The sequence below is a fragment of the Pocillopora damicornis genome, chromosome 13 (assembly GCF_964200805.1).
Source record: "Pocillopora damicornis chromosome 13, jaPocDami1.2, whole genome shotgun sequence".
NCBI classification, from domain to species: Eukaryota; Metazoa; Cnidaria; class Anthozoa; order Scleractinia; family Pocilloporidae; genus Pocillopora; species Pocillopora damicornis.
In genome coordinates, this window is record NC_142682.1 from 15,357,139 (window position 1) to 15,372,961 (window position 15,823).

The 15,823-nt window shown below is 36.7% G+C and overlaps 2 protein-coding genes across 4 annotated transcripts; one reads left to right on the top strand and one right to left on the bottom strand.

Annotated features, from left to right (window-relative positions):
• Positions 1–776: 776 nt before the first annotated feature.
• On the top strand, positions 777–10,609 carry LOC113685458 (DNA-directed DNA/RNA polymerase mu). Of its 3 annotated transcripts, none has more exons than XM_027202970.2 (17): positions 777–1,110; positions 1,718–1,783; positions 2,731–2,768; positions 3,144–3,240; positions 3,924–3,978; positions 4,092–4,151; positions 4,807–4,916; positions 5,038–5,107; positions 5,233–5,304; positions 5,743–5,872; positions 6,119–6,198; positions 6,639–6,691; positions 7,345–7,447; positions 7,534–7,637; positions 7,725–7,965; positions 9,191–9,277; positions 9,803–10,609. In XM_027202970.2, exons 1-17 carry the CDS (start codon positions 920–922, stop codon positions 9,890–9,892), a joined length of 1,647 nt encoding a protein of 548 aa, XP_027058771.2. In that variant the 5' UTR covers positions 777–919; the 3' UTR covers positions 9,893–10,609. The 3 variants fall into 3 exon arrangements, with proteins under 3 accessions (XP_027058771.2, XP_089046952.1, XP_089046953.1); XM_089190826.1 differs by having other exon boundaries at positions 880–1,110; positions 1,633–1,783; XM_089190827.1 differs by having other exon boundaries at positions 899–1,110; positions 1,558–1,783.
• LOC113685460 (uncharacterized) lies at positions 10,518–15,512 on the bottom strand. The gene is made up of 6 exons (XM_027202971.2): positions 15,340–15,512; positions 15,084–15,211; positions 14,662–14,715; positions 13,233–13,601; positions 12,502–12,816; positions 10,518–12,014 (listed from the first exon to the last, which is right to left on the bottom strand). The coding sequence occupies exons 1-6, from the start codon at positions 15,458–15,460 to the stop codon at positions 11,964–11,966; spliced, it is 1,038 nt and encodes a 345-aa protein (XP_027058772.2). The 5' UTR covers positions 15,461–15,512; the 3' UTR covers positions 10,518–11,963.
• Positions 15,513–15,823: the final 311 nt, after the last annotated feature.

The window sequence follows — 15,823 nt, forward strand, 5'->3', positions numbered from 1 at the left end:
GGGTTTTGTCTTTAGCATTCTTCAAATTAATTTTTATTCTGAGCGAAGTTAGGTATTGTAAAATCATAACATCTCGTGCAATTAAATGATGAGACTTCACTAGTAATTTTCTTTATCTTGTCAAAGCTGAGGAAGGTGCATATCCCTTAGGACTGATCTAATGACGATGGCCTGAGATCAAAATCTGATGCTGTATAGTTATCAGTTTTGGTTAGCGTTTAAGAAAAAGTTTTGAACTTCTTTGCATAGTGAATCAGATTGTTTCTAAGCGTATATCTATCCCGCTCCCACTTAAAAGCTCCTCTAGATACAATTTTACGATCGAAAAGAGCTTTCTGTCTCCATGTCACCCTCTCGATAATTCCTCAAGAAATTCAGACTCAGGCGCAATAGTTGTACACGATACAGTCAGCGTTTATGGTTTTAACTTGAATTCTAGACAGCAAAGTTCAAAAACTAATCCACTCTCATCATTTACTCCTTTGCATTTCCATGTGTATCAGTCAAGAAAATTCAGGATTATATCAAGATCGGAACCTCCGTCTGATAGCTTTCAATTTTCTCATTACACGCCTTCTAGTAAATGTTGAAGATGTTTGAAAGCTTTAAGGAAGAGTCTTTTTGAAAGAAACTTCTACGATGCGCTTATAAAATAAAACCGAGCCGTAATGCTTCGCAGATCATCCTCGAACAATCATAAGACGCAAAGCAACTACACAGAAGCGAGGTAAGTTTTTATTTTTTGGTTAAAAAGTGCGATTTTTTTTCCCTTACAAATCCTTTTATTTCCCTGTTGTGCAGTAGAAACGCACTTAGAGGCTCATTGAGCGAGCTTTGGCCACCTGCTAAGTTTTTAAGGTTTTGTACACATCACGACAGCGCAGAGACTGGTGATCAAAACATTTGGCGGGGAAACAAGATGGCGGCCAAGCGTTTAAAGATAGATCAGGATAGTAATGGTAAAGTTAAGCGTGACAATGAGCGGAATACTACCACAAAGCTTGCCGATGCACTCATCTATATCTTCCCTAAAAAGATTCCTAAAGCAAGGCTGCAAGTCTTAAACAATCTGGCGCTGAAGAAAGGGTTTCTCCTATCGGAACGTTTCAGGTTTGTATGCCGAGACATCAGCTGAGTTGTTAGTACGGTGTGACTGGAGGGCAACAGGGTATCTCCTCGAGGAAGAAGAGAGAGAGAACTGTAGGAGGAATTTTGGCACGTGGTAAATAGTACTGAAAAATCAGTGTGCTATGACATTTTGAGATCATGCATACAATATTCAGCGCGACCTGCACTTTCTCTGAATGCCCCTTAGCGGGGGACATTAGGTGCAAAGCAGCTAGTTATCAAATGAAGTCAACCATAACAATTGGTTGGACATTGCTTGCCAGCGTTTGTACAAAATTTTCTTCCTTTGTCCTAGAATTGAAAATCATCAGATTTTCTTGGGACATACTTATGTTTTGCAGAGACTAGAAAAAAAAAAGCACTATCATTGCCACAATTCAATGTTACCTGACTTTGGAAATATAATGTCTTAAAAATTTATCTTTTCAGTGATTCAGTGATACACATAGTCACTAGGTATGAAACTTTGGATAGAGTTCATGCTTTCCTACTTATGTTTTGCAGAGGCTTGAAGAAAAAGTACTGCCATTGCCACAATTGACTGTCACTTGACTTTGGATATATAATGTCTTAAAATGTTTCTTTTCAGTGATTCAGTGACACACATAGTCACTGGGTATGAAACTGTGGATAGAGTTCATGCTTTCCTAGAAAGGTAACCAAATAAAGAAATAAATAGATGAATTAATCCATGTTCCAAAATTCTCATTTAAACATGAATGGATTGGGAGATTCAAACCAAAATGTGGTTAAGGGTTTGCATAACAAGTTTTAAGATTAAACTAATTTAAAATGGATTAAGTCCTCTATGGCTGAAAAAATCATTGTCAAATATATGTTCACATCTGAAACATCACAACTATGTTTACATGCTTTCATCTAAATGTGTCTGTTAACTAACAAGAGTATGCACAGTATCTTTGTTATTAATTTTTATAATGCATCTTAAAAGCTATGAAGTGTGAGACCTCAGAGTGTCACAACTGTGCTGGGTTAATAACTCATGTTGTGGAAAACCTGACTGTCGTGTGGGAAATCTAGTGAAAAAACCCCAGACGAAACCGACATTCAGGTTCTTAAAATAACTAACTTAAAGGAGAATGTGTTGCCATTGCTACAACATATTCAAATGGTTACACATTCTAGTCTTCTCAGACATGGATGATAAACCATAGGCTCTGTTCTTGCATCTTCTCTGTACTGGTTATTAGGGAACCCATGCACTTCTCCCAAAGAGTAAGGAATATAACTTACATTTGGGCCAACCTGTTTAAATATTGTAGTTAAATAAATAAAACTTGGACTTGTATGTGGTTGGATGTTTGCTACCACTACATATCTACTGGTAAAATCCTAAAATCCTCCAATTATATTAACCAATCAGCACATTTTCCAAATACCTAATATGAAAAAAAATAGGGTCTCAACAATTATAGTATTTGTAAAGAGAATCCCTCAAGGAAAGAAAAGTCCTGAGTTAGTAATGGAGTCATGGATATTTTTGTGCAAGAGAAACTAGGAACAATGAAGCACACACTTTAGAGATATTTTTTTCATATCAGTGTTACTGTAACAATAATGGATTACTTTTTTTATCATCAGGCAGCCCGCAAGCAGTGTAGAAGTAGTAAATCTTGATTGTAAGTAGCAGGGTATGCATTTGCATTATTGATAAATTACATCTAGCTTCTCACATCAGAGTTTGTTTGGAAAATCAACTTATTTCTGTACATTGGTTTTTTACTCTTTGAATGTACTGGTGGTTTAATTTCTATGATGTCAAGGAATGAATATGACTAGCAAGTTCTTATCCAAAGTACATGTTAAATCTCTGGAGGATTGATTAGTATGTACAAGAAAAAAGTACTTGTATTCAAGACTCCAGATATTTAGCTGATAGATTTAGAGTGCGTAACCTATTAATAACTTTTTATCTCACCAAGTTGTAACCATTTGATTGATTGTTAAGATTAGAATATTATTAAGTTTATTTTAATCTGCTGACTGTTAAACAGGGTTAACTGACTGTATAACAGAAAACAGGATAGTAAATGTTACTGACAAGGTCAGGATCAAGTCAGTTGGGGAGTTAAGTTCACAGAAATCCAGTGGGTATGTTTTACCTGCCAACTTTTTTTGGAGAAAAATTTAGCCAGAAATTTTTATCTTCAAATTAGTACCTGCATGCTAGCAGTAAACTATTCATGCCTGAAAATTTCTAAAAATTCCCCAAGATCTTTCAAATAAAATTTAATTAAGTTGTTTGAATTAACTTCAAAGGTGCCTTGAAGAGCAAACAGGTCTTCGTTGCTTTTCTTTCCCAAACCAAAGATTTTGGTTCTTAGTGATTGAGTTTCGACTAACCTTTAATAAAGTGATATTTCCAGGCACAAGATATTTGTTAGCATGCATGAGCTGATGTAAGATGAACATTTTTTTTTCATGAGTGTGAGAACTACACCCAAGCTGTGGTATTTAACAACTGTGTAATTAGAAGTAAGTTTAATTATGAAAACGTCACAATCAATATAACAGCTGAAGACAATGTAACACTTGAGTGCCTACATGTCAGTGAGAGATCAAACTTTTTTTATGAGTAGAATTAAAAGAGGAAGATTGATTCATAGCTACTGATAATTACTCTTATGCTGTTCAGCATGATGCCTTCTACAACAGAATATTCTCAGAGTTTATTTCATTCTCCAATGCAGTTAGATCCATGCATTAAAATTTTCTTATCCAGGCCTCTTCACTACTAGCATTGAAATGTGATTTTAAATATGTTAACTTTGCAGTGTTGCAAGGGCAGAAAGCAATAAGTTGGAAGAAACCTCACCCAATGAATATCAGGTAGTACAATGTTATAATTCTCTTATCCACATTATAGTTATGTCTTTGCTATCTAAAAATATATTAATTGATTTTCCTAATAAGTTTTTAGACTTCACATTTTTCCCTTGCAGGACAACAAGTTTGTTTGTCAGAGGGCTACACCTTTGAAGCACCATAATACCAAATTTACTGTGAGTATGGGGTGAAGGTCATTATGAAAGCTAAACTAAACAAACTTTCCCTTAATGTGGCCATTCAGACAAGCAGTTTTGTAAGATTGAAGTAAGGTGCAAAGGGAGATGTAGTGGCATTATGGTTAGCTTGCGGAACTTGGTTTTTAAGCAAGGTTCATTTGTGAGTCACAGTGTGATCAATTTGTGGTCAACCTTTACAGTGCCTTTCTCTGCCAAGGAGAATGAGTATTGGTAACCTGTCTTGGAAACTTGTCTAAATCCATGAGGGTACATGCAGTGGACCAGTGTCACAGCCAGGAAGAGTAGCAATTCTCTTAGCTGCTTCATGTTGCAGAAAATGGGATAGGCTCCAGGCGTGTGAGGCCACAAAGTGATGACAAGGGTATACTTTCTCACGAACACAGCACTGCAGTTTCTTTAGAAACTTACCTCCTTTACACTTTACCTTTGCCTAGTTGCATGTAGATTTAATGTTGCTAATCCTAATGTACAATGTGATAGAAAAATTGCATGTTTCTCTCTATTCACTTTGGTTCTTTTGTTGAAAGCAAGACTGAAAATATGTGCATCCAAGTGAAAATTGATGAACCTGCACAGTTGCATTTTGACAAAAGAGTTAATGACATGTTATCTTGCCCTCTAATTTCTTCAGGATGCATTAGAAATACTTGAACGGCATGCAGTGTATGTGGACAGTACTCAAAGGGATTCCAGAGCACTTGCTTTCAGACGAGCTGCTTGTGCACTCAAGTCCTTCCCAAAGTATGGTACAAAATGTACTAGAAAAAAAAAAATCATTATATTCACTTATTCTTTACAATCACTTTCTTAATCCCCTCAGCTCAATCTATTTCTTTTTTGATTGAACCGAAATGCATTTCAGACAGATCACTAGAATCGAGGAGGCATCCAAACTGAGCAGTGTTGGAAATCATAGCAAGAAAGTGATACAGGCAAGTTTGTCCATATTTGATTATTTTTAAGTACTAAATGATACTGTCAATTATTAAATAAAATTAATCTGGAATTGTTTTTTGCAATTTGTATACCCTAGTTATTATTCTTCTCGCTGAAACAGGAAATTCTTGAAAACGGCTCATCAGATGAAGTTCAAGATATCTTAAGCAGTGAATTTTTCAAGACCATGGAGGTTTGTGAGTTATAAATTGGTTAGTAGGTGAGAGTGAGTGAAGAAGGGAGGAAGGGAGAGAGAGAGAGAGGTTGTTGGTCAGTCTGGTTGTTGGTCAGTCTGTAAGTCAGTCAGTAAGTCAGTCTGTCTGTCAGTCAGTCAGACTGTAAGTCAGTCAGTAAGTCAGTCAGTCAGTCTGTCAGTCAGTTGGTCAGTCTGTAAGTCAGTCTGTCAGTCAGTCAGCCAGTCTGTCAGTCAGTCAGCCAACGAGTCATTGAGTGAGTTAGTTAGTTGGTCTGTCTGTGTCAGTCAGTCAGACCATCAGTCAGTCTGTTAGACATTCAGTCAATGAGTCACTAAGTGAGTTAGTTGTCAGTTAGTTGGGCACCTAGTAAAGCAGTCAGGAGGGCAATTCAGTAGACACTTAACACCTTTTGAACTATGATATCACATTCACAGGTATTCTCATCTATTTATGGATGTGGACCTGCTACAGCTCGGAAGTGGTATGAGAAAGGCTACCGTAGCATAGCTGATGTACTTCATGCAGTGTCAGATGGAATGAAACTCACTGAACAACAGACCATGGGTAAATGGTTTGCAATAAATATTGTTGAAACATTCTCAGTCTGTAATTCAAACATGGAACTTTTAATCAGTTTCAACATGGCTGCTAAGACAATGAAATATTAAGACACTCTCACTGGCTAGGATGCCATGCCATCTATTATGCAATTGCATTCTGTGTCTTCACTGACTTGTAAATCCTTGCCTTCAGTTTGTAGTTTAAGCTCAAATGTGAACAATAATGGAAAATACATTTAATAATTTACAGGTTTTAAGTATCACAGTGATCTAGTTAAACCTGTTCCAAAAGAGGAAGCTATCAACATCAAGGACATAGTTATTAAAGAGGTAGGGCTATTTAAGCGGTGAAAGGTGTTTTATTTCTTTTTACTGGACTATGGCTTGTGCCTACATGATAAAAAGGTGTCAATTCATCTTTAATACCATGATTATAGTTATTAATAGTAATTTTATTTTTTGGTGCATATTTTCATAAAGGATTGCAAGAAAGGGGAGTATATACACCACACAAGTGAATAGTGTTTTTTCGTGCACACTGATTGGCTAGTTCTGAACTTAATTATAGCAAGTACTTTTTACCTCTGAGTAGCCAATGAGACTAAATTGTGCATTAAGAGTCTAGATTATTACCATTTTTGCGTATATTGACAGGCAGTGAGGTAGATATCCACCAATTCCACAAACACTGAGGTGAATAATTGTTAAATATTACTAACTAATGATAACAAACCTACTAACAATTTTCTATTGCAACACTCTTTCCACAGCTATCCAAAATTCAACCAAACTGTATTGTGGAGTTGGTTGGAGGCTACCGTAGGTGAACAAATTGTTTTTTATCGTATTACTTAGCGTTACTTTGTATCTTGATTTCATTATCATCATTATCATAATAATTATTATGTAGCCTATTTTGATGCCACTGATACACAATCAAACATGTCACATGCCATGTGTGCAGCACTGCTGTGCAGAGCCTAGTTTATGTTCGTAGCTTTGGTTCAAAAAACAACACCATTTACCATCGTGAAGGCCAAAATAGAAGCAGATACTAAACTGTGGCAAAAAAGGTTTTTTTAATTTTTATATATTATTTTTTTAAAGGTGTTTTGTATTCACTTTTTTTTTCAGGTTGTTACCATCTTAAAGGAAGTTTTCATCTGTATTCCGATTCTTATCTGTATTCATTTTGATTATGTCATTTCTTGAACCCAATCCAACCTCACTTCACCAACTGATGAATAAATAAAATATACCCATGCATCTTCTAAGCTGTGAACAAACATTAATCGCAGCATATGTTTTTTCAAATGTTAATTTTGTCTAGTGGAGTGAAGCAACACTCCTATGTTTTTCTCAATTTCACATTAGATCAGTAGTCAAGAAGTATCACCAGATAGCTTTGTTTATTTAATTGAGAACTCAAATAAACATTAAGGTAGCACAGAAAAGTCTCTTTATTTAATCTTGCAGAGGCAAACTTTCTGGGCATGATGTAGACATTCTGATCACACACCAGAACAATAACAAGGTGGAAGGACTTTTACATAAATTGGTTGAAAGGCTCGAAAAATTGGTAAGTTTTAGAGATCATGGAGGTGTTATTCCTTTTCGGTTACAGGCAATCAACAAATCTGACTATCTCAGTGTCACATTGTTTAGGGTTATATTCTTCATAAGGACTTGATGGTAGGCCGTAACCCACACTTTGAAAGTAAAACTTTGTATTTGAAGAGTGTCAAGGGAATCGGTGAAGGAAGTCAAAGGTATGTTATCACATGCTTTAGAAGGCTTGTAACTGTTTAGTTAGCCTGGCAGGTATTACTTTTAGTGTTTTGCTCTATTTTCACCAGGCAGGGAGGCCATATGGACTCTCTTGATCATTGCTTCTGTATGTTCCAAATGGGGAAAAGTTTTGGAAATGAGAGGGTAGGACATTCATGTATGCAAACTACTGGTGAAGCTGACGAGACAGGCACATCCACAGGTTCTTCTTCCTCTGAGCAGATGGCAGCTGCAGTGAGGAGAGTAGATTTGATTGTGGCTCCATATAAAAAGTTTCCATTTGCACTCTTAGGGTGGACTGGTTCTAAGGTACATGACTCTGTCTTTCAGCAATGTAAAATTTCAGTTATAAGCCCCCTTTCCCCTTCTGCCTAAATTATAAGGCAGCCCTCTCAGCTGCAACCCATGATATCTAATGTAGACATCAACCAAAGGGAGCTTTCTTTCTGAGAATCCCCAGCATCAAGCTCCCCACCACTTCTCTGCCTTCTTACCAGAGAGCTCAGATTTTTTCCTGGATGAGAGCTCAGTTTTTCAAAGGGCAGATAACACTATCCATTAGATAAATCGCTATTCTGTGGATAAGTGTTAGCAAAAGGTAGTCCTCTAACCACATAAAAATAAATTGGATCAATATCAGTATCTGGGCAACTGCCCACCTACCCCTCCCCTAACCCAACATTAACCTTAACTTAATGTCAATAATTGACTGTTGTTGAGTTAGGGGAGGGGTGGGTGGGCAGTTGCCCAGATACTGATATTGATCCAATAAATTTATCAATAGATAGAATTATCCACCCTTTTCACAAAGTATTTGGAAAAAAGAAATAAGGAAACCTGGATAAAAATTTAACCCTGGATTAGCACTAATAGGCCTTTGAGCAACTGGGCCTTGATGCATAGCTTGGTGATTAAGAATAGCTCTTAACCCTTTAATGCCCTAAGAGTGACTAGTAGCTGATTTCTCCCTATAATGTTGCCCCTGAATCAGTCAAGAGGGTCACAAGAATAGAGGAAATGATCACCAAGTAAAGAAGCTCTTGACTGTTCAAGAAATTCTCCCAGTCAGCTCCTAAGGAAATGTTTCATTAGAAAACAGTAGTGACTGGAGAATATGCATACTGATGGTAGAGTGTAAAGGGTTAAGACATGGGGGACAAGAGCCATGGGGGACAAGAGCCATGGGGGACAAGAGCCCCCGTTGCACTACCGATAGTCGTCTTCTCGGATAAGACGTTAAGCCGGAGGTCCTGTCTCCGGCAGGGTTTGGGGTAGGAGACGTTAATTTCCCACACACGAGATTACTGTGTGATGGATGTCCTCCCCTGGGTTGGGTTGGGTTGGGTGGGTCATTGGTGTCCCCAATTAGTGTCAATAGGCACTAGAACGATTAGACACTTAAATAAAGATTATGAATGAATGAATGAATGAATGAATGAATGAATGAATGAAGACAAACCCTCTTCTGCTCACTAAGTAGGATTGTCAATGAATACAATCAGTTGTATAGATTGCCTTCCTTTTCTCATACCAGCAATTTAATCGTTCACTGAGAGACTATGCATGGAAGGTATTGAAAGTCAAATTGTCTAACCATGGAATGTGGGATCACAAACACATTGTAAGTACTAGCGAGAACTTTGTTGTTAGTTATGCAAATTATTTTACTTTATAGCTCCTTTTATTATGAAGCAGCAATGTCTAATGGCTTCCAATTGCCACTTGGCCTCTTATAGGTGTAAACAACAGCAGTGTCTAATGGCTTCCAATTGCTACTTGGCCACTTATAGGTATAAACAACAGCAGTGTCTAATGGCTTCCAATTGCCACTTGGCCACTTATAGGTATAAACAACAGCAGTGTCTAATGGCTTCCAATTGCCACTTGGCCACTTATAGGTATAAACAACAGCAGTGTCTAATGGCTTCCAATTGCCACTTGGCCACTTATAGGTATAAACAACAGCAGTGTCTAATGGCTTCCAATTGCCACTTGGCCACTTATAGGTGTAAACAACAGCAGTGTCTAATGGCTTCTAATCACCACATAGCTACCCAGAGGTTTAAACAACAACACCTTATACTGTTATTCCGTTACTGTTATTGCAGTAACATACCTCACATGAGTGTACTGTTTTTACTTGTAGCCTGTTCGTCAAGTAGAGGCCACATCAGAGCAGGAAATATTCCATGAATTGAAGCTGGAATACAGAGATCCACATGACAGAAATGCTTAGCTGATGTTGAGACATTTCAAGCTTTGAAAACAACAGTTGTTAGTACACAGTTGTAAACCATCTAGTGATTACATGCAAACAATGCAGCTGGTCGTAACACCTTGAAAGTTACCCTGCCTTGCCACTGAAACATTTCCAGTCATCGCAAATGTTGCCTTACCCTGCAAGTAGAGCAGGAAGATTAAAGGCAACCCTCGTCATCATCATCATCATCACTCGTTAAGCCAGTAGGTGTAGACCATCTTATGGTCCGCATAACCCCCCGTCACATGCCACTGCCTTGGCCACATTCACAAGTTATCCCTTTGAACCCTAGTACCAAATTCCTCTGTACTAAATTACCCCCAAATCAAACATTGAGGTCATGAGAATAAGAAAATGATCACCAACTGAAGAAGCTCTTAATTGTTAAACAAACTCTCCTTGACTGCATCTAAAGAAATGTATAGAGAACAGTAGGGAGAAAATGCTTAGTGATGATAGTGAACTAAATAGGATCAAAGTTTACATTTATTACCTTGACACTGCAAGAAATTTCTTTGTCACAAGGAACATTACAGGGGAAGGGAGGGGGGGGCTTTATGCTCAGAATTTGTTGTGAAATTTTTCTAGTGTAATCATAAAATTTTTAGACTAGTTTCAAACTATTTTTATTGCCAGTTATCACACTTTACATGAAGCTGTGTTGAAGCTGAAAAAATAAACTCAGAGAGTATACATTGTCTATCAATTTTATGTATCATTCCCTAATTAAATAATTTTTATTCTGAACACTCATTCACCCAGTCAACCAATTCAATGATAAATAATGTTAAATATAGCATACAATGTAATAAGAAAAGTTGTTTTGAATTTTAATTTGTAAATTGTTAATTTTTCTTAGGTTTGCAGGATCAAATTTTTGCAGCTCAAGGTGACTGGAATTTCTCCTGTGAAATAAAAATTGTTTGTGATTTTCTGTCCTAACAGGAAAATATGAACTGTCCTTATTGGTTCATAAGGAAGGCATAGCGTAGATGGTTTTTTGTGGTTTTTACTGATTCCACATACAGTGACTATGAAGTGACATTGTGGCAGTAATTTATTTTGTGGGGGGTGGTACACGTTTGAGGATTGATCTGCAAAAATCAAAACCTACAATATTTTCAAACTACCTCATTTAATATTAGCTCCTTAGTCATAATTAGTATCTCAGAGTACAATTTACTATGGCCAACATCACATTAAAAAATAGCCTCCATTTACTGCAACACTATGTTCAGATATTTGTCCTCGGACTTTCTCTCTTCCTCCAAATTTGTAGTATTCATCAAGCTCATTTCTACCAAAATTATTGTCTTAGGACAAATATGCGATATATTAAAATGTTTTATTTATCTTTCATATATTTTTTTGTAGTGCACAAAACAAAACTATTCAAGTCATCATACTATCAAAAACAAATATTGAAAAAACAAATAGGTCCCTTCTACTGCAACAACAGTTAAATGCTCTCCCCACTTGAATGAACTTTGGAAGTAAGACTTCCATTACATTAGACACATGGTTTCAAAATTAAGGAATATCACTATGGGAATATCACTGGATATTTCCCTAGTTTATGCCAAGGCTTATTTAATTTAGATGCATTTAAACCAGTCATGCACCAGCAAAACTATTTGATGAATTGAAAAGTAGCATATATTAATCATATTTGTTCCACCAATTTTTTTTTAGTCCCTGAAAAACATGACCAGCATGGTATAAACTGTACAGTTGATTGTTATCTTCAAATCAGATATAAATTACTAAAAAATTGCACAGTTGCTGTCAAATTTGGACTTGGTCTTGCCTAATAACTTCACACAACAACACACAAGAGCCATAAAACTTTTGTTCAAGCAAAATGTGACTCTATATAATTTAATCTTGCACACCAATATTAATTTAATTCTTAACCAAACCCAACTGTTCTCCTAGTAATCCAGACAGAATCTGCACCATAAGTTAGTAACAAAAAAAGTATTAAAAAACTTATCAAAATAAAGTAAAGAAATATTTATGAAGCAGAAATTGCCTGCTGATATTACTTTCATGCCACTTTATGACCTTGCTCTTTCTTGTCCCTGAGTGCATCTTCCACCTTAAAATAGAAAATACTGTCAGTTTTTTTGGCCAAGAAAGACTGAAGATAGAACTGATGTTAAGTGTTTTTGACAGGTTTTTCCATCAATTTGGCTGTAACCAGTAAAACTCCTTGCCAGAGAGGGGTCTGGTAAGGAAACTTAGGAGTATTTTACCCTTTAACTTCTAGATAAGATTAACAAGTAACTTCTCCCTATAATATTCATACATTCAGCGCTCTACGTTGCAACCATTTTGGTCGCCACGGCAAGTGAAAAATATCGTTGGCCACTAAAATCTCAACAAAAAAGTGCCAGTTGGGAACCAACAGAGCATGGTGACTGAATATCAAGTGATTCTAAATTCCTACAAATTATTCAGCAGACAGCAAGGGGAATAATGCTAATGAGATCTGGGAATGAAATGGTTATAGATGTGTTATTACTACACCTGTGGTTACACTGTATTATAGTGTCTACATGTACAAAAATTCAAGTTAAACATACCTTATTGGATTCATTTAGCACAATTCCATTCTTTAAAAACTCCTTCCTTGTTTCGGCAATTCCATCAGGTGACACTCCACGACAGCCATCCACTATAACATGAGTTTTAAACCCTTGCTCCAAAGCATCAATTGCTGAATGTTTCACACAAACATCAAAAGCTAAACCACACAAGTAGACATCTGTAACACCACGTTTGAGAAGATCAACAAATAACGAAGTCTGGACACAGTCAGCATTATCCCAAAATGCAGAATAGCTGTCAATACGAGGATTGCTTCCTTTCTTCACTGTGATATCATCTTTACCAGGAGGCTGAACAAAAAGATGGAAACAGCTGATGTCATTTTGCATGTGAACAAAATAGACAAAAATTCAAGACTTTATTGTTCCTGTTGAAGGTTATTCACATTTCTAATTCAGTGATATCGTTATTTCTCACCGGAACTCAGTGCAAACTGCTTTTAATAAGGATTTTGTTTCAGCCAGTGCTGTGGATCTCACTGTCTGTGGCCGACAACTATTTATTCTGCCAATGTTTTGTTCACTATACAGAATAAATTTCTGCAAAAGGACACCAAATTGGTCTTAGCTAAAGCTCTCAAAATATCTATGGCCATGCATACAAAGGATCACTAATCTATGAATGAGAGAGCACCAACGGTTACAGCATAGAAAGGAAAAGAAGCAAGTAATTGAAATCCAATTTTTTTTATAAACCAAAACTATACCTTGATTCCTTTGTGGAGCTCAGCTCCCCAACTGTCTATAACACAGTGTCTTGGCCACAAAATTTGATTGATGAGGGGAAGTTTGTCATAAACCACAACATCAAATAGTTTGGCTTGTGCTGAACTTACAGGACTAGTGGAGTGCAGAGGATACAATGACACATTGTCTATAAAGGAACAATGATCTGGTGGATGCCAGTCAAATGTGTAACCAACAACTTTAAATAGATTTTTAGACAACAGATCTTCTATCACTGCCACTACTTCCTCACCATCTTCACCAGCAGGGCAGTGCTTTAATGCCAGAGACCCACTCATGAAGTCATTTTGAGCATCGACAATGAGTAATGCCGATATGGGATTTGTAACCTGAAAAAAAATCAAAGATTTAAGGTAGCACAGAACCCTGACCTTTATGTTGAAAGGGCCATGTTTTCACTTTGGGTGAATACGCTGATTAGATTTCTGGGACAAAACACCTTGCACCGTTTTGTGATTTAAAGAAAAAGTCACAAAACCCCTCTTAGGAGTATAAATGAATTCTGGTAAAAATTTCAAGGGAACCTAATGAGGTGGTGATGGTACACCTTTGATGGACTGGGATATCTTTTATTCCCACCACCATGATGTTTGATTCCAAATATGATGCTTACAACTCACACAATTTAAATGATTCAACAACCAGTTTTTTCATTAACTCCTTAACTTACACAAGCAACCAAGACAGAATATCTCCCTGAGGAGACAAGTATGAGATTGAAGAAAAATATAATTTCAGGGATTATTAGTAAATCTAATTCCAAATTTTCATGAGCAACAACATAAGAATTATGTGGGTAAGAAAGGAGATACCAAATGAGATATTGGGAGTTGATGGGTTAACTGTTGGGCCTCCTTAACCCTTAAATGCCCCAGAGCTCATTTTTAATTCTCCTTTCTGTCTGCCATTCAATTCTTATGATGCTAGTTCTGAGAATTTGATACTGGATCAACTAGTAAATTCTCAAACTTATATTTTTCTTTATTCTCATCACCTATTTGATCAATATTGTATTGATATTGTAAGGAGAAATTCTGTCTTGGTCACTCATGGGAGTAAGAGAGTTAAGTGGACACCAATTCACCACAATTGCTCCGACAAAGGGCTAATGCTCGAATGTCAGCTTTCAACTTCTTTCTTTTTCTGTGACTAATTTATGCTATCAACTCAGTTGATAATATTACATTACCAATGAAATGGACCAAGCTCAAAATATGACAAGGTACACTGTATTATTTTACTGTGAGCTGATTCAGGCTGGGAAGGTCTTTGACTTCCTGGGTAAATCAAGGATGAGTGAAAGAACGTATAACTGTTTAAAAAAGTTTGTGAATATCTCGTCACTCCCAAGAACCACGTCTTCATTCGAGGTTAAAAGAAGTACCTTACCGGTCGAAGCCAGTATTTCCACAAAGCTATGCAAGACTTTTCATCAATTCTCTTCTGCAAGTCAACAAAAAAGAAGATTCCCGTTTTGAGACGTGTGTATAAAGTCCAAATACACAAAAAAACGAGTAAGATCATTTTCACGAATAAATAATACCTTAAACAGTACCTTAAACAGTATATTAAATTCGCGTAATAGAAACCTTGATCATCTACGTAATTAAGATTATTGCAAACTAATCGGCTTGTATGTTATCAAAAAGAAAACGATTCCTGTATTGTACAGCTTATATACGCGATAAACGTTACTAAGAAAAAATATTTTACGTAATAACACTGTTAAAAAATCTAATCAATATAATCTCTCGAGTCTTGCAATGATCGAAGTCGAAGCACGAACTGACACGAAGCTGAGTAGTACTTACCAAACACTGACAAAGCTGACATCGTATTTCATTTTTTTGCTCCACATTCAAACAATCTTTCCCCAGTAAAGAGTCCAACCAGTTATTTACTTCGTCTTCTGGTACATCACAGTATTTCGAGTACTTTCCTGAGTAGATATTTAAAACTACTTAAGCACTCATTTACCCTATGCAACGCTTCAGTTGCGATGGATATTACACTGAGTTTGCACAGGCGACTGGTTTTTCACAAAGCAAGGCTATAATGAGTTATTACCCAAAGAGGAACTCTTAATTGAGTTTGATATGTTCTCTCGGACTAACTTCAAGGCATTTTCACCCTCTTTTCCATTTTTCCGGTAACCATCAAAGAAGCAACTCACAATTTCTAGCGCCATTAATGTTTCCTGCCAACAACAACAACGTGACGTAATGAAATTAGTATGCAGCCAGGCCTGGAATCCCGTCGCCCACGTTCCCCAGTATCCCCACCCCCACCAATCATTACGAGCAGTAAATTCAGGTGAGACAGTCACTCTAGCTAGCTCAGGCGGTCTTGTGTTACAGTGACGCTATTTATAAGGGTTTGTGTGATAACTCGAGGATTTTTATTTCAAAAATACGAAATGGTCTTTCCTATAAATGTAATTGACTTACCTTGTTACATGGTTGTATTTTGAACTATTGACCAAGGTCCTTTTAAAGTAGTTTTGGGGGAGTTAATACTGCTTTTACTTGCTCTTAGAAGAAGAACACCGTAA